The sequence below is a fragment of the Gopherus flavomarginatus genome, chromosome 12 (assembly GCF_025201925.1).
Source record: "Gopherus flavomarginatus isolate rGopFla2 chromosome 12, rGopFla2.mat.asm, whole genome shotgun sequence".
Lineage (NCBI taxonomy): Eukaryota > Metazoa > Chordata > Testudines > Testudinidae > Gopherus > Gopherus flavomarginatus.
This window is the reverse complement of record NC_066628.1, coordinates 21,543,392-21,562,643: the sequence shown is the minus strand read 5'-3', so window position 1 is coordinate 21,562,643 and position 19,252 is coordinate 21,543,392. Positions and strand designations below refer to the sequence as shown.

At 40.7% G+C, this 19,252-nt stretch overlaps 2 protein-coding genes across 2 annotated transcripts in view; one reads left to right on the top strand and one right to left on the bottom strand.

Moving 5' to 3' along the window:
* The window catches only part of LOC127032480 (olfactory receptor 12D1-like), a 411,893-nt gene that overhangs the window by 186,226 nt on the left and 206,415 nt on the right, over positions 1-19,252 (bottom strand). The window lies entirely within an intron of this gene.
* On the top strand, positions 8,117-9,055 carry LOC127032522 (olfactory receptor 5G3-like). The gene has a single exon (XM_050919827.1). It carries the CDS (start codon positions 8,117-8,119, stop codon positions 9,053-9,055), a length of 939 nt encoding a protein of 312 aa, XP_050775784.1.

Below are 19,252 nucleotides of genomic sequence, written 5' to 3'. Positions count from 1 at the left end.
AGGGAGATTATGCCAGGCTGGGGAAGACACTTAAGGAAATCGAGGCTCAGGTGATCTTCAGTGGAATTCTGTCTGTTCCTAGAGAAGGGAAACAAAGGTATGACAAGATTATGGTGATCAATAGATGTCTCAGGCAGTGGTGCTATAAGGAGGGCTTTAGAATGTATGGCCACTGGGAAGCGTTCATGGACATAAGACTGTTCTCTTGAGGATGGACTTCACCTGAGCAAAGAGGGAAATACACTTCGAGGATGGAGGCTGGCACAACTGATTAAGAGAGCTTTAAACTAGGAATTTGGGGGAGATGGTTGGGAGATGTCCAGGTAATCTCCATGCCAGAATTTAACATTGAGAGAGAAGAAAATGAAGTAAGAAAGGATACAGCCGTGGGTATGAGAATGGACATAATGATAAAGGGTCGCTTAGATATTATTCTAATAGGTGATAATGGTGGTGGAATGTCTGTGCCTAATCAAGTAAAGAATGTCAGTGAAGTCAACCGGCAAAAATTGAGATGTTTGTACACTAATGCAAGGAGCCTAGGTAACAAAATGAAGGAACTAGAGCTACTGGTGCAGGAAGTGAAACCGGATATTATAGATTTCACAGAAATATGGTGGAGTAGTAGTCATGACTGGAGTACAGGTACTGCAGGCTATGTGCTGTTTAGAAAAGACAGAAATAAAGCCAAAGGTGGTGGAGTAGCATTGTATATCAATGATGAGATAGACAGTAAAGAAATAAGAAGTGATGGAATGGATAAGACAGAGTCTGTCTGGGCAAAAATCACATTGGGAAAGAAAGCTACTAGATTCTACCCTAGGTAATGCTTGGGGTGTGCTACAGACTACCAGGATCCGATTTGGATATGGATAGAGACCTCTTCAATGTTTTGAATGAAGTAAACACTAATGAGACTTGTGTGATCATGGGAGACTTCAACTTCCCAGATACAGCCTGGAGGACAAGTGCTAGTAATAATGACAGTTCTCTGATTTTCCTGGATGCGATAGCTGATGGATTCCTTCACCAAGTAGTTAAAGAACCAACAAGAGGGGATGCCACTTTAGATTTGGTTTTGGTGAATAGTGAAGACCTCATAGAAGAAATGGTTGTAGAGTACAACCTTGCTTCGAGTGATCATGAGCTAATTCAGTTTAAACTAGATGGAAGGATAAACAAAATTAGATCTGGGACTAGGGTTTTTTATTTCAAAAGGGTTAACTTTAAAGAATTAAGGAAATTAGTTAGGGAAATGGATTGGCCTGAAGAACTCGTGGATCTAAAGGCGGAGGAGGCCTGGAACTACTTCAAGTCAAAGCTGAAGAAACTATCAGAAGCTGGATGAGTGAGCATCTTAAAGAGGTGATTAAGAAAAAGCAGAAAGCCTTCAAGGAGTGGAAGATGGGAGGGATTAGAAAGAAAAGCTACCTTATTGAGGTCAGAACATGTAGGGATAAAGTGAGAAAGGCCAAACAATATGTAGAGTTGGACCTTGCAAAGGGAATTAAAACCAATAGGAAAAGGCTTCTATAGCCATATAAATAAGAAGAAAACAAAGAAAGAAGTGGGACTGCTAAACACTGAGGATGGAGTGGAGGTTAAGAATAATCTAGGCATGGCCCAATATCTAAACAAATACGTTGCCTCAGTCTTTAATGAGGCTAATGAGGAGCTTAGGGATAATGGTAGGATGACAAATGGGAATGTGGATATGGAGGTAGATATTACCACATCCGAGACAGAAGCCAAACTCAAACAGCTTAATGGGACTAAATCAGGGAGCCCAGATAATCTTCATCCAAGAATATTAAAGGAACTGCACATGGAAGCCCATTATCAAGAAGTTTTAATCGATCTGTAAACTCAGGGGTTGTACCGTATGAGTGGAGAATTGCTAACATAATTCCTATTTTTAAAAGTGGAGGTGGGGTGGAAAGTGATCCTGGTAACGATAGGCCTGTTAGTTTGCAAGGTATTGGAAAAATTTTTGAAGGAGAAAGTAGTTAAAGACACTGAGGTCAAGTGGTAATTGGGACAAAATACAACATGGTTTTACAAAAGGTAGATCGTGCCAAACCAACCTGATCTCCTTCTTTGAGAAGATAACAGATATTTTTGAGACAAAGGAAAGGTAGTAGATCTAATTTACCTTGATTTCAGTAAGGCATTTGATACAGTTCCACCTGGGGAATTATTAGCTAAATTGGAAAAGATGGGAATCAATATGAAAATTGAAAGGTAGATACGATATTGGTTAAAGGGGAGACTACAACAGGTCATACTGAAATGTGAACTGTTAGACTGGAAGGAGGTTACTAGTGGAGTTTCTCAGGGATCGATTTTGGAACCAATCTTGTTTAATCTTTTTATTACTGACCTTGGCACAAAAAGTGGGAATGTGCTAATAATGTTTGCGGATGAGCCAAAGCTGGGAGGTATTGCTAATACAGAGAAGGACTGGGATATCATACAGAAAGATCTGGATGACCTTGTAAACTGGAGTAATAGTAATAGGATGAAATTTAATAGTGAAAAGTGCAAGGTCATGCATTTAGAGAATTAATAACAAGAATTTTAGTTATAAATTGGGGAGGCATCAGTTGGAAGTAACAGAGGAGGAGAAGGACCTTCGGGTATTGGTTGATCACAGGATGACTATGAGCCACCAATATGATATGGCTGTTAAAAAATGCTAAAGTGATCTTGAGATGCATCAGGCGAGGTATTTCCAGTAAAGATAAAGAGGTGTTAGTACCGTTACACAAGACACTGGTGAGATCTTACCTGGAATATTGTGTGCAGTTTTGGTCTCCTGTGTTTAAGAAGGATGAATTCAAACTGGAACAGGTACAGAAAAGGACTAGGATGATCTGAGGAATGGAAAACCTGTCTTATGAAAGGAGACTTAAAGAGCTTGGCTTTTTTAGCCTAACCAAAAGACGGCCGAGGGGAGATATGATTTCTCATCATAAATATATCAGAGGAATAAATCCCAGGGAGGGAGAGGAATTATTTAAGCTCAGAACCAATGTGGACACAAGAACAGCAGGATATAAATTGGACATTAGGAAGTTTAGACTTGAAATTAGATGAAGATTTCTAACCATCAGAGAAGTGAAGTTCTGGAAGAGCCTTCCAAGGGGAGTAATGGGGTCAAAAGACATATCTGGCTTTAAGACTAAGCTTGATAAGTTTATGGAGGGGATGGTATGATGGGAGAGCCTAATTTTGGAAATTAATTGATCTTTGATTATTAGCAGTAAATATGCCCAATGGCCTGTGATGGGTTGTTAGATGGGGTGGGATCTGAATTACTACAGAGAATTTTTTCCTGCGTTTCTGGCTGTTGAGTCTTGCCCACATGCTCAGGGTTTAGCTGATTGCCATATTTGGGGTCGGGAAGGAATTTTCCTCCAGGACTGATTGGCAGAGGCCATGGAGGTTTCTCGCCTTCCTCTGCAGCATGAGGCACAGGTCACTTGCTGGAGGATTTTCTGCACATCATGGTCTTTAAATCGCGATATGAGGACTTCAGTAAGTCAGACATAGGTTAGGGGTTTGTTACAGGAGGGGGTGGGTGAGACTTTGTGGCCTGCAATGTGCAGGAGGTCAGACTAGATGATCATAACGGTCCCTTCTGACCTTAAAGTCTATGAGTCTTTCTCATTTCTTAACCTGCATATCCATTTGTTGGTAATGTTTAAGAATGGCTGGCAAATTCCCATGCTTTCACATCTACTGCCCTCTTGTGGTAATTATACATTATGGCTATCATCTTCAAAGGAGTCTACGGTGAGGAAAATATTTGCTATTTGAATGTCTAACTCCTTAGCTTGCTTGGAAGAATTTGAGCCGAAATACATGCCCTATTAATTGACTGTACCTGAGATTGGAAACCTAAATCTCTTGGGCTCTTTTCATAATCTAAGCTTCCGTATCCTCATGCTTATGAACCCTACACGATTGCTTAAGGGTTGACCCAACGCAGTGTTATTGGTACCTTGTCACAGAGAGTGAACTTCAGGGATCTTGTTCCAGAGGGAACAAGACAGCATTTAAACAGCTCTCAAGAAATCAGCTCTTAGTCTTGGAGTCTGCTAAGGAAAGGATCTTTGTTCCACTCCCACTGATAAGCTGTGAAGACTCTCACTACTCCTGGTTAGAGAAACAAACAAAAAAACCCCAACCAACCAACCAACCAAAAAGACATCCTTAGATTTTGTTTCCAAGAGGTAGATAGATAGCTTAGACAGACAAATCAATAATTTAGTAGATAGACTAAGAAAACAAAAAAAGAGGAACTCACAGGTCAGAATGATCTCACCACATTTATGATCCACATTAAAAAGGCAGGTGAGTTGGTTCATGTTTTTATTCATTACAATTGTTTATTTTCTTTTTAATTTCAAAGGACCAAGTTCTGCCCCCCTCCCCCCGCCATCTAGAGGTGGGTCTCTCTGCAGAGTCCCTTTGATTTCTGCCTGAATGCAGCTGTCCACTCACACAGAGTCAGTAGCACCATCGGGGTAATGGCTGGCAACCCAGTCATCTCTCTCTTTGTGTATTTCTCAAGGCAGCACTGAGAAAACTGAGACATCTGGTACAGGATAACAGTAGTTTCTACTTTTGGAGTCTGTGTGTTGGGCGGTGAGTAGATTAGGGGCAGGGCATTCTCTAGAAAAGGCACTTAGCTTTTGGGATCACTGTGAACAGTGCCTTTGTTACCACTTAGGCAAGTCCCATCTCTTTGCTTGGGTATATATTTGATTAAATGATCTTATGTAAGAACAGCCTGATATTCAGATGTGCAGGATCCTGAGTCAAAAGTCCCATTGGGTTGAATTTTCAGAGAAATTTAAGTGATTTAGGAATAAAACTTCCATTAACTTACAATCCGACCCCTCTTTTTAAAGTCATGTCTGCGTGCCTAAAGAGTGTTTGCTGGACACATTCATTTAGTGTGATCATTATTACTGTCCCTCAGTATTACATAAGGGAGAATTTTAACAAATAGCTTTCACAATATACAAGGTCTTTATGCATAAAAAGGGTAAAGTTAATGTCTAAAATTTAAGTCACCAATGAACCAGGCTCTGTACCAACACTATAAGTTTGGATAGTCAGGAGTTTCGTTAAACCCTCTACAGAATTCCTGCATTTTAGATGCTCAAATGCTCTCATTTTCCTTTGATTTTCCCTCACATTCTCACAGTGCCTAAGAGCGCTGTCTGCTGGAAGTCACTGACCATGATGTCTTGCACTCCTCATGTGTTGTTCAGCTTCTCAGTCGTACCCTTAGGGATCACTCTAAGTATTCCAATAATCGCTGGAGTCATCTGTGTTCTATGTTTCAATAATCAATCTACTTTGTGTAAGTGTTCTTCATACTTTGCAATCTTGTCTTCTTGTTTCTTTTTTAAGACACTGGCTGCTGGTATGGTGCTATCTATTAACAAATGGCCTATTTTTCTTCACTGCTCAGTCTGTGACAATTGCCGGATCCCATAAAATCTTAGCCTCTTCATTCTCTAGAGTGCTTTTGATTTGGTGGTTGTAATAAAACAAAATTCATTTAAATATGCACTTCCACAGAGACTCCAGTGCAGGAACTTGGTGGCCTCATGAGTCTTCTTCTCTCCTAGCCAGGCTCAGCAGGCACTCCACAGTCTCTTCCTTTTCAGAACACATTCTGCAGTTCAGGGAACAGTTACGTTTGGTTGATCTTTCTTCTGTGTAAATAACCTTAAGGACTTGTGCACTCATATTGAGTCTCTCTGTCTCTCTTTTCCGATATCCTTGTAGAAGCCATGAATTTATTCATTGTCTATCCCTAATAGGTTTGATCTCTCTCCACCACTGTCCATGCACTCATTTCTGTGTAAATCTTTGGAATCTTTCTGGGGGGATTTCCTTTCTACTGTCTGACATGGGCTGGAATGCACTCGCGGTCATTGGTTTTTATCACCACAAGATCACCTCTTTCTCAGTCCCACTTTTAATATGTTTTGATGTTTTATTCTTGATTATCAACTTCTTCCTCCATGGATAGCAGATCTTTTCCTGTATCACACTGTTAGACTTCTTGTCTGTGTTTTTATTGCTATTCAATACTCATTGCATCGCTAGCAGCTGTCTTGTTTGGATGTCAAATTTTTACTTATCCCCTTGATTCCACTTGATCACCCCAGCAGTGTGCCACACTACTGTTGATCCTGTGTCATTGCTTCTACCAAAAAGTTTGCATGTGGGTCAACATGACCAGGGCCGGCTCTACTATTTTTGCCTCCCCAAGCAGCATGCTGAATTGCCACCGGGCGGCGGGGGCAGTCCGTGGGCCGTTAGGGCGGCACGAGCGTTTCCATCGTGGCGACAATTCGGCGGCAGCTTCTGTCTCCAGCCAGAAGACAGAAGCTGCACCGCCACGGACAGCTGAACATAGAAACTGCCGCCAAATTGCCACTGCCGTAGAAACGCATGTGCCGCCCTAACGGCACATGGACTGCCCCTGACGCCCGGCAGCAATTCAGCACGTTGCTTGGGGGCAAAAACACAGTGACTGCCGCCCCTTGCAGTTTGCCACCCCAAGAACCTGCTTGGAATGCTGGTGCCTGGAGCCGGCCCTGAACATGACTAATCTCCCTTTTCAAGCCTTCAGTCTCCATTTGCGTAAATAATTCCATTTTGCTATGAAACTCTCAGTTGCCCAGTGAGTCTATGCTCAGTTGTTTCTTTCTAGGTGTTATCATTTCTCTCCTTCATGTCTTGGAGCATTCATGTCCTCCAGTCTCTCTCTTCTGCTTTTGCCAAAATCCAACCTTAGATCACTTCTTGGTTTGCAGTATGAGTCCTTTTCACTCTTTGGCTGAAAAATGATCTCTGGATTTCTTGAATTGTTTGGAAAGTTGCATGATATCAACCGTGGGTTACCCACTTCCACACATACACCTTGGCAGTGGAGGAGCCTGTCATACAGCTAAGCACTTCTGAGGCCCTCTTAATAGCATTTGTAATATTTACTAATTTGCCTGTGTCCGCTGTATTTGATTGGGTTGTCAGCTTATGCCGAAACCAGTATTTCTAGGTCTTGGTGGTTTATTATTTTTATTCTTATTTATTATTATTTTATTATTATTGAAATCCTAGATATTTTAATAGGGATAAATCAAATAAGATACTATAGATATTAAATACTCTACAGTGGTGGTTTTCAACCTGTGATCTGCAGACCCCTGGGAGTCCACAGATGAGGGGTTCGCACCTCCATTGAAATTTTTTTATGGGTACGCAAAAGAAAAAAAGCCTCAAAACCACTGCTCTACAAAAAATACAAAATGTAATAGATGAAGAGGTACTTATAGAATTGGCCAGATCCCCAGTGGGTGTGACTCAGCCATAGCTTCCCTGGCGTTAATGGGCCAGATCCCCAGATGAAGTAAAAACAGTTGTATCTCTGTTGATGTTAGAGGGACAGATGAAAGAGTTTTAAGGCTGGAGAGAAACAGCAAGTGAGAGAATTGCTTTATGTACAGGTGGTTAGGGCCCTCACCTTAAATGCAGGAGATCCAGTATCAAGACCCCTTTTCTACAATGCCTCTTTAATTATTTAACCACAGTGGAACCGATTCAAGAGGAGAGACAAAGTGAGGCACACATCAGACTGTCCCGTAGTCCCAGCAGGGTACGGTTTTTTGTCATTACCTATGGGGCCTAATTCTGCAATTTAGGTGCTTAAAGTGGCAGTTAGGGGCCTAAGTCCTGTTGTGCATCTGGCCCATTTTGTCTCTGTACAACACACAAATTCCAGCCAGCTTATCACTGTTGCTTTCTCTAAGTCTTGTTTATTTAAAAAATATATATTTTACAGGATACAATAGGGCTCTCTTTCTATTCATCCAACTGAAGAGATTATCACTATATGCCACTTCAATTCACTTTTATGATACTACTTAATTTTATTTTATTTAAAATACACTTTGTACAGCCTGAAATAGGGTTCTCTTTACATTCATGCTACAGAGAGATTAACTTCACATGCTGTTTCAATTTACTTTTATTAAAAGTTTTAATTTCATTTGTTTTCTCTCATCTTTCAGGTCACAGTTTTCCTGAATAAATGCCAATGAAAAATCAAACCACAGTGACTGAATTTATTCTCCTGGGACTTTCCAGTGAACCACAGATGCAGATTTTCCTCTTCTCAGTGTTTTTAGTTATTTACCTAATCACTCTGGTTGGTAATATAGTGATCATGGTGGTGATAAGAGCTCATTCTCACCTTCACACCCCTATGTATTTCTTCCTTTTCCATTTATCCTTTGTTGATATCTGCTATTCCTCGGTCACGGTGCCTAACGGGCTGAGGAACTTCCTAGCAGAGCACAAAACTATTTCAGTCAATGGCTGCATTGCTCAGATGTTCTTCATCCTCCTCTCAGGTGCAGCTGAAAGTTTCATTCTCTCAGCCATGGCATATGACCGCTACGCTGCCATCTGTGACCCATTGCGTTACATGGAGATAATGAGGAAAGGGATCTGTGTTCAGCTGGTGAGTGGGGCATGGACAACAGACTTCATTTATGCCCTTCTTAACACTGTTTTTACTCTGAAGTTGCATTTCTGTGGCTCCAACCAAATCCATCATTTCAGCTGTGAGCTTCCTCCTCTGTTACAACTGGCCTGTACTGAGACCCTCACCAATCAAGTGGTGCTTCTTACTTCTGTTGTGATATTTGGCTCAATCTCCTTTCTCCTCACGCTGATCTCCTACATTTACATCATCTCCACGATACTGAGGATACGCTCTGCAGAAGGAAGGCATAAAGCCTTCTCCACCTGCAGCTCCCACCTTATTGTGGTTGGTTTGTTGTACCTGACAGGTTTTCTCCAGTACACAAAACCCAGCTCTGTCTCTTCTGTGCTGCTGGATGAAATATTCTCCATCCAGTACAGTGTCTTGACCCCCATGTTAAACCCCATCATCTACAGCCTGAAAAACAAGGAGGTGAAAACAGCCCTAAGGAAAACATTGGGAAAATTAAAGTTTATCAGGTAACGTTGATGATCTTAAATAAATTAAATTACATATTTTTACATCAGAGAGCATAGAACTGTGGATAACTGGTGCTTGGGAAATTCTCAGCTCAGGTAACTGATGGACACGTTGGGACAAAACCTCAGTTGGTCTAAATGAGTGTGGCTCAATTGATGCCACTGAGCCAGATTCCCAGTTGTACAAGAGTCACTGGAACACGGGGACTGGATCTTTGGTCTCCTAAATCCAGAGTGTGTGCTTTGAGCACTGGCCTGTAGAGTCAGTCACACATTTCTTCCTTTCCTCTATCTCCATATCTCTTTAATCTGGTCCACTGACGTCAGAGGATCTATGGCCAATTTATGCCAGCTGAGATTCTGGACAATTCTATATATCTCTCCTCTTCCATTGTGGAGGGAGCCAGGGTGCCAAATTCTGGTTTTGTGAATCTCTGTGATTTTCCAGGCACTTCAAAGTTAGGAGATGTGATGCTGAGCATTGCAGAGCCTATGTCCCTTTGTGAACCTACTCCTTGGTGTAAATTGACATGGTGCTGTTAAGTCAATGTAGGTACATGGATTTACATCAAATGTGGCTCTGACCATAGTGTTCATATGCTAAAGTGATTTTGTTTTCCTCAAATTTCACTCATTGTCAAGTTGGAAAGCCCTGTGTATCGCTGAGTGTCCACTGACATCATAAACGTAGTAGGAAGTGGTGCAGCTACTCTGCACCCAAGGGAAATTCACCTTTAGATGCAGAATCCCAGCTGGTGAAAAGCAGCATAGCTCCATTGAAATAAACAGGGCTACTCCAATACATGCCAGCTGAGGATCTCGTCTCAGGGAAAAAAGATATGACTTTGAATTCATCCATTGCCAATGTTTGAATTATAGAGATATGATCTGGGGTAAATGAAGAGTCAACCAATAGGCTGAGCTATTCATATGAGTCTAGGGGAGTCAGGTGCCCAACTCCTATTGGATGGGAATAACTTAGTCCCAGCCTCTTGCACAAGGTCAGCCTGAAAATCTGTGGAGAGCAAGACATGGAATCCTGATCTCTTCATTCCCTGTCTAGTGAGTTCAGCCACAATTCCATACATGTGCCCACTTCCATCACTCTTCTCATCCCATCCTAGTACTGATGGCATGCACTGTCTGCTCCATTTATGAAAGACACCACCCTCTGCTCCCATTTTCACAGGGAGAATTTCTTCTTTCAGATTCTTCACACAAAATAAATAGAGCTAGTTGAACAATGGGAGTATTTACATGAAGAAAATCATATCCATCTTTGTTATCCAAATTCAAAACTTTTGCAACCTGCTTACTAAGCATCACTCTGTTGTACTCTCCATTCTTCATGGCAGCAATCATGGGTACTTTTAAGTTTGTTAGATCTGGTCAACATTTTTACTATGATTTTTTTTTCAATTTTCAAAGTGTGGTTTCACCATGATAGAATGTTTTTTTCCTGGAAAATCTGAATTTTAAAGTAAAATATTTCAATTTTTCATATGGAAAATCTAAACAAAAATTTCATTTCAATTTGACCTCTCAAAATGAAATCATAGATTTTCTTCCAAAATGTCAAGCTGAAATAAAAAAAAATTGAGTTGACATTTCAATTTAAAATGACAAAATTACTCATTTCAATGTAACTTAGATCAAAATATTGATTGAGAATGAAATTGACACTTCAAAAGGCTGGCTTGTTTCAAGAAAAATGGACAAAATGAAATGCTTAGATAGTTCTGCGTTTAAATATTTTATGATTTTTTCCTTTCACAAAAATGTTGACATTTCAACTTTCTGGCCTATGTTGGGTTTAAAACAAATGTTGAAATATGGAATTTTCTGGGTAACGAAAATTTCTTTTTCTGACCATCTATAACATCCATACAGAACGAAGCATGACAAGGCCTTAATCTCACCTAACTGTAATATAAAATAAATAATAATAAAAGAAGAAGTGGTATTTCCAGATTCTTTATTTGTTATATTTAAGTCCTTTGGGTCATGGACTTTCTTTAATTTTATCTGAAGCACAAAGACTAGAAGTTGGTTGGTGTTTAACAGATGCTTGATAGTAATAATCACCTGTAATTTGAGGAAAGTAAATGGGCAGATGTATTGCAGAGGTTAATATATTAATGCACATAAAATATTTTTGAGATCTCTGGGACAAGAATGCTACTGAAGAACACTGCTCTCTTGTAATGCCATTTTCTGTGTCACAGAGTCATAAAAGTAGCCATGCTGAGACAGACCTGCCATCTAAATCCTCTATCCCATTTCTGACAGTGACCAGGAACAGATGTTCAGAGGAAGATTCAAGAACCTTACAATAGACATGATATTTAATATTCCTTTCAGTAATGTTATCATAATTAATCATAACTCTGGATATTTTTTCATATTCTATTTCTTTTTAAATTTTTCTACATTTATGGTCTCAGCGTATCCCTGTGGCAAGGAGTTCCACAATCTAATCGTGTGTCTTCTTCATACCATCTGCACATGCATGGAAAACCATCTCAACACTACTGCACCCAATCATCCCCATCATCTTATATATCTTTACAGAAAGAAAGAAAGAAAGACCTGACTGAATGGGTGTTTTCCATTGAGATCTTCTGGTTTTTGTGCATTTCTTCTTCTCTATAGACATGATACTGCATGCACTGGAGCGTTTAGACTAAATGGACAGATCCCCATAGCCTTTCTGCATGTGGATATCCAGCTGAGGAGAGCAGGACTTTCACTTTTAGACCACTTGCAGGCTTGAGCCCAAACAACACTGTATATGATCCCAATCCTGCAGACAGATTCACAGTGATGGCAGTGGTCCATACTCACACTTAATTTGTTCTACCTGTTCACTGAAGTAAGCCTTTTGCAAGACTGGGCACTAGGTGAATATTTATATGAACATCTGAGGTTTCATTAAGCCTATGGAAGTGAAAAGTGGGATCTAGAGGTCGATAATTAAGCCTGCACTTTGGTAGGGCTCTGAATGCTGGGTACTGAGCAAGAGACAGGAACAGATCTTGAATACAGTGGAAAGAAAACCATTAAGATTGGTGCTTGAAGTTACAAAGATTGACCATGTTTGGAATGAAAAAAGTAGGGAAAGTGTGCAGGTGGTACCAGTTATAGAAAAGCTGAGGGAGGCCAGGCTTAGAGCGTGAAAAGAAGATCGGATAACAAGGGGTTAAATTTAGAAGAGGAGGGTAGGTAGACCCAGAACTAGGTGGATGGTTGTCATAGTAAAGGATTTGATTAGCTACAGAGTTTCCGAGGAATAGCATTCAAGACAAACTGAAATGGATTAGAAAGACACAAAGAGCCAATCCTATATAGATGGGAGTAAGGCTGGAAGAAAGATTGAGTCCAGTAAGTGCAGTAACAGGTTGAGATACTATATTTCAAGATTGTCACTGTGACAGATATGAAAGTGTCCTGTAACATCCTGCACAAACCCTAATGAATTACCTTAAAGCTTATTGAATTAAGGTAAATGTCTTTGAAGTTGATTGTATTAAAAATACAAATATTTATGGACTCTTACAGTATTTTATGGAGCTCATTTAGGAGGAAGTTCTGATTAGTGCAATCTCTGGGAGATATTAGGAACTTCAAAGGACATTTGGGGACAAGGCATGTGAAAGGGATTTTCAAGGAAATTCTAGGGGAGGGAAGAAGGGTATGTGACTGACTCCTCTGGAATCCTGCATTTTGAAGCTGCATTTTCTGCAGAGACCTACTGTCTGGCTGATTACATTTTCAAGGTCTCATCAAAGAGCTAAAGTGGATAAATGAGTCACTCACAGAGTCAGGAGTTGTTCTAGTTCTGAGCTGAGGATGTGATATACTTGAAACAGCAGGAAAAATCCTGGGTGGAGATTGAAGGAGAGCTTCTGCCAGAGCCCAGGCTGCAGTTGGGGGTGATCACTAGTAAGCTTATTAGCATATGTATAGATTCTCTTATTATTTTTAATACATTTTCTCTGTAGTGCTTTTACCTTATGAACAAAACATGCTTGCTTAGAAAGAGCTGTGTGGTAACTTACAAATATAGCAAATACACTCTTTAGCGTCTGTGAGGAGAGAAGTGAAGATGGTCTGTTAGGCAGGCTATCCTTTACTGGAAATAATAAATTGAAGTCTGAGAACAGGTTATCCTCAAAATACCTCCCCAACTGGGAGAGAGATGCGGGTCTCCTCTTAAGAAAGGCAATGGCTGGAGAGTTGAAAGCCTGATAATCTGTGCTGTGGCTGGACCATAGAGGGGGAATACAGATGCAGTTGGTCTGAACTGTGACAGTCATTTTACAATGTGCCTCATTTAAGGAGCAAACTACATTCAGCAGATCCTGAGAGTTGACATCCAGTTTCTGGATCCAGCCCCATGATTCCTTTCCTAGGGATAACAATGTCCTCCCAATGCACGTTTAGCTTCCTTGAGGTGCTGGCTGAATTCATGTCCACAAGATATGGAGTATCTGCCTTATAGAGGATGTCCTACCCATTGCACAGTGACCCGAAGAAAAATTCTGTGTAGCTCGAAAGGTTTCCTCTTTCACCAATAGAAGTGGCCCAATAAAAGATATTAGCTCACCTATCTTGTCACTCAGATAGATAGATAATTAGATAGATAGATAGATTATGATGGAAGGATAAATGCCACACAGAGAGGAACAAAGAGAAATAATGCAGACAGTGTGCTGTGTCATAACATATTATAAAATCCAAAATTATGTATAGCAATCGCATGAGGAAATGCTCAGAAATATATGGGATAGTTTCTGATCTCTTGAAAAAGGCATAGACACATGTCATTCATTAGTCAGTCAAATGTTAGCAATGAATGTTGGCCTTGAGTCATTTGTGAACTCACCCTGATTTCTCTGAATGCTTTGACAAATAATTTGGATGGACAATTTCTTTTGCCATGGGGTTGCTCATGACCTGCTGATGCTGCATGTAGATGACAACCACATTGAATGGGTGAATAGGTTTTTCTATCTGGGTAGTTGTTTGACAGCACAAGTTTCTATATCTGAAGAAGTCACACATCTGATGGCTCTTGTGCCAATGACATTTCAGCACCTTCAAAGCCCTCTGTTTGGGAGGCAGAATGTCTATGTGACAACTAAGACACAAATATTCAATATGATAGTGATGACAACTCTGTTATACGGAGCAGAAACATATTAATTAGAAAGAGCTGAGGAGAGGAAATTAAACAGTTTTCAGTGTCAAAAGTTATGACATATCCTTGACATCCATTGATTTGATTTTGTCACAAACAGGGAGATACTTAAATGATCCCAGCAAGTTGCAGTCTTGTATTAGTTGAGAAGAAGACGACTGCAATGGTGGGGGTATGCACAATGTTCAGAAGACCGTATGCTTTTATGGAAGGTTTAAAGAGTTGAGGTAGAAGGAAATAGAGCATGAATGCAACCATGAATGAGATTGAAAGATGCAATTTTGTGGGACTTCAGAAACCTAAATCATCCCATCCTGACTCTTGTGAAAGGAAGAAGATTTGGAATGGACCATTCATGATGGAAACCCATTCTACATGCCCCCATGGCTGGGTTACAGCCATGTGTTTCTGCTGCTGCTGATGTGCTGATGACTTTACAAAGTAAAAGAGCTTCAGAGACTCTGAGAATGCCCTGCCCCAAAATACCTTATTGACCAAGTTGTTAGTGTTGTGGACAGTTGTTAAGGCTGCTAAGTTGTTATGGCTGCTGAGTGCTGCTGTTCTTGGAGCTCCAGTGTCAGCTGCACGAGCAGGGAATGCAGCTTACCGATTCAGCAGATCTCGATATTATTCGTAAAGAAAAAAACACAGGCTTGGTTTTGTGGTGAAGGCCCTCGAACAGGTTTATTGTAAGCAAAGCACAGTACTAGCGCCCTGTCCAAGGGGTCACAGGGACACTAACACCTGTATTTCTGTGACAAGATAGGACACTAGGGTCCTGTCCCTCTGGCCAATACAAAGATGCCCCTCATAGGACTTCTCCTTTTATACATTGATACAAACAAGTTCCGTACTACTCTCCGGATGATGTTAATTACCACACTTATCCTTGTACTTGCTAGTTAGAATAAAACATCCTCACCCATTATCCTGTCATCCCATTCTTATCTTTACGAGGGGCAGGTGTGTTCTTGTACCATCTCTCAAGGATACGTTTACATAGTTACTCGAGAGAGTTGTGTGGTTTTGTACCATCTTCTCTGGTCAGGAATGGACCTACCTGGTGCATTGCTATTCTGTCAAAGCCCAGCCTACCCTGGTTCTCAGACTTTGGTTAATACAGTTACTTAGGCTTAGGTTTCCAGCAAGGCCTATGGCACAAAGATTAAAGCACTTTCCTGAGAGATAGGAGACCTCACTTCAAATCTCTGCTCTACATCAGACCGAGAAGGAATTGCATGAGGGTGTCCCATGACCCAGGTGAGTTCCCTAACCACTAGGTTAAAAGCAACAGTGAGTCCTGTGGCACCTTATAGACTAACAGACAAATTGGAGCATCAGCTTTCGTGGATGAATACCCACTTCGTCAGACGCATGTGGGGAGGCACTAAGGTGCCCGGTGCTACTTTGTGACTTTTACTTGTGTTGTTGTTTGTTTGTTTTGCCCTGGATGAAACACTTTGGCTTTTTTTTTCTAATTCACAAATAGTATTGGGTCAACTAAACTGCATTTTTCAGTGACTAAACTACTTGTCTGAAAAATTTTACCAGGTTGTATTCAGAAAAGCTCCTCCTTCATCTCATCTCCTATTCTTTCCTGCCATCTTATACAGTCTATTGGCTCCTTTCTCATCCCTTAACCTGTGTATCCAGCTGTTGGTGATTTTTTAAGGAATGCTGGCCAGTCCCCATTTATTTTCCTCCACTGCGCTCTTGTGGTAATTATACATTAAGACTAGGACCTTCAAAGGAGTCTAAGGGAGAGGAAATGTGCTGCTGTTTGCACATCTAACTCCTTCAGCTGCTTTGAGAATCTCAGCCTTTTTAAACACATGCCTTTTTAATTGACTGTCACTGAGATTGGGTACCTGAATCACTTTGATGAATATGATAACTCAAGCTTCAATGCTCTCATTTTTAGGTACTGTAGACCATTGCTTAAGGGCTGACCCAGCACAATGTTACTGATAGCTTGTTACAGAGAATGAACTTCAGGGTTTGTCCTAGGGGGAACAAGACAGCATTTCAACAACTCTCAAGAATCAGCTCCTAGTCTTGGAGTCAGCTAAGGAAAAGCTCTTTTCTTCACTCCCACTGATAACCCTACACACCTTGAGGGGTTTCACTGCTCCGGTAAAGAATATTGGATCTCCTTGGATGCTGTATTCCAGAGACAGACAGACTAGATAGACAAATCGATAAGGAGCTAGATAGACTAAGCAAAGAGAAAATCACAGGTCAGAATGATCTCACCACATTTATGATCTGTGCTTAAAAGCCAGGTGAGTTGATTCACATTTTTAATCCTTTTTAATTTTTGTATCTTTTTCATTCAAAGGACCAGATTCTGCCCCTCTTATCTAGGAGTGAGTCTCTGAAGAGTCCCAATTACTTCTGCCTGGCTGCAGCAGTCTGCTCATACAGATTTGCTTACAGCACAGGGGCCATAGCTGGCGAAACTGATTTACTTGAATCACCCATCTCTTTCATTCTCTCTCTTTCTTAAGGCAGCACTGAGATAGCTGAGAGCAGGTGTGTGAGTGGGAGGGAAAGGTCAGGGGAAGGGGACTCTCTGGAAAATGCCCTTGGAATTGAATTTGCCTGTGCACAGAATCTGCCTGTGTTGACATTCAGGTTCTAGTACAAGGTCCATCTCTTTGCTTAGGCATTTGTCTCCTGAGCTGATAATAGAGGAAAGGTTCAGTTTCTCTCTAGGGATGTATGGGGACAAACATAATTTTGACATCATACAGAATCTTGATTTCATTGCCTTTTCCATTAAAAACTTATGTCAAAATAGCGATTCATTTCCAGGATGCCAGGATAACTTCTCTACTGTCTCTACAGCCTGATATTCAGATGTGCAGAAAGCTGAATCAAAAATCCTACTGAGTCAGGGTTTAAGTGACTTAGGAACAAATATCCCCTTCATTTTCTATCAGGCCCCTCTTTTCAAAATTATATCACTATGTCGTGATAATGTTTGCTGGTCACATTCATTTCTTCTTGATACTGACTCACACGACCTTCTCATAAATAAACTAGAGAAATACAACCTAGATGAAGCTACTATAAGGTGGGTGTATAGCTGATTGGAAAACAGTTCCCAGAGTTTATTTATCAGTGTTTCACAGTCATGTTGGAAGGCATAACAAGCGGGGTCCTGAAGGGATCGGTTCTGGGTCGGATTCTGTTCAATATCTTCCTCAATGATTTAGATAATGGCATAAAGAGAACACATAAAGTTTGCAGATGATACCAAGCTGGGAGGGGTTGGAAGTGCATTGGAAGATAGGATTATAATTGAAAATGATCTGGACAAACTGGAGAAATGGTCTGAAGTAAAAAGGATGAAATTCAATAAGGGCAAATGCAAAGTACTAAACTTAGGAAGGAACAATCAGTTGCACACATCCCAAAAGGGAAATGGCTGCCTAGGAAGGAGATCTGTGGAAAGGGATCTGGGGGCCATAGGGGACCATAAGCTAAATATGATGTAACACTGTAACACTTTAGCAAAAAAAGCATCATTCTGGGATGTGTTAGGATGAGTGTTGTAAGGAAGACATGAGAAGTAATTCTTCCACTCTACTCCACACTGATGAGGTCTCAACTGGAGTATTGTGTCCAGTTATGGGCACCACATTTCAGGAAAGATGTGGACAAACTGGAGAAAGTCCAGAGAGGAACAACAGAAACGATTAAAGGTCTAGAAAATATGACCTATGAGGGAAGATTGAAAAAAATGGGTTTGTTTTGTCTGGAGAAGAGATGAGTGAGAGGGGACATGATAACTGTTTTGAAGTACATAAAAGGTTGTTACAAGGAGGAGGGAGAAAAATTGTTCTTCTTAACCTCTGAGGATAGGACAAGAGGCAATGGGCTTAAAATGTAGCAAGAGTGGTTTAGGTTGGACATTAGGAAAAACTTCATAACTGTCAGAGTGGTTCAGCACTGGAATCAATTGCCTAGGAAGGCAGTGCTGTGGAATCTCCATTTTTGGAGATTTTTAAGAGCAGGTTGGACAAACACCTGCCAGGGATGGTATAGATAATACTTAATCCTGCCATGAATGCAGTGGCCTGGAGTAGATGACCTCTTGAGGTCCCTTTCAGTTCTATGATTCCATGATTCTTCTTCTTTTTGAAATATCCTAATGATTTTAATAGGTAAGAATCCAAATATATACTAAAGATATTAAATAGTGTTTTCAATATTTCATATTAAATATGGTTTCCAGAAAATAGTCTAGAACAACTGACAGACTGTAATTATTTATATAGATTTGTCCAGATATCCAACTATTGTCAGTTGGCCATAGTTTCATTGCATCCAATCTGCCAGATTCCATGTTGCTGTAATGCAGCTGTAGCTCTATTGAAGTCATGAGGCCAGATTGCAGAGAAAGAATAAATTCCTCTATAGCCTGGTGGCTTGAACACTCACCCCACATGCAGAAGACCAAGAATCCAGTAATTCTGCACTGCCTCTTTCATGATGTATCCACAGAGGTACAGCTTCAAGAGGAGAGACCGAGGGAGCCACACATCAGACTAACCCTTAGTCAGAGATGAGCAGGGTATTTGTGAATACCTGTAGGACCTGATTCTGGGACTTAGAATTGTAAAGTGGCAGTTAGGTGCCCAAGTCCTTTTGTGTAGCCAGCTTGATGTGCGTATTTAAAACACGCAAATACCATCTGGTGTCACCCTCTGTCCCTCTCTCAATTTAGTCTACACATTTTACAGCATGGAACAGGACTGTCTTTACATTCATCCCCAATAATAAGTGTTAATTTCATTTTTTTCTGGTCACAGGTCACAGATTTCCTGAATGTATGATAATGAAAAATCAAACCACAGTGACCGAATTTATCCTCCTGGGACTTTCCAGTGACCCACAGATGCAGATTTTCCTTTTCTCGGTGTTTTTAGTTATTTACCTAATCACTCTGGGTGGTAATATAGTGATCATGGTGGTGATAAGAGCTGATTCTCATCT

Excerpts from the sequence above, each read along its gene's own strand:
- LOC127032522 (XM_050919827.1), top strand. The coding sequence starts at position 8,117 with ATGCCAATGAAAAATCAAACCACAGTGACTGAATTTATTCTCCTGGGA.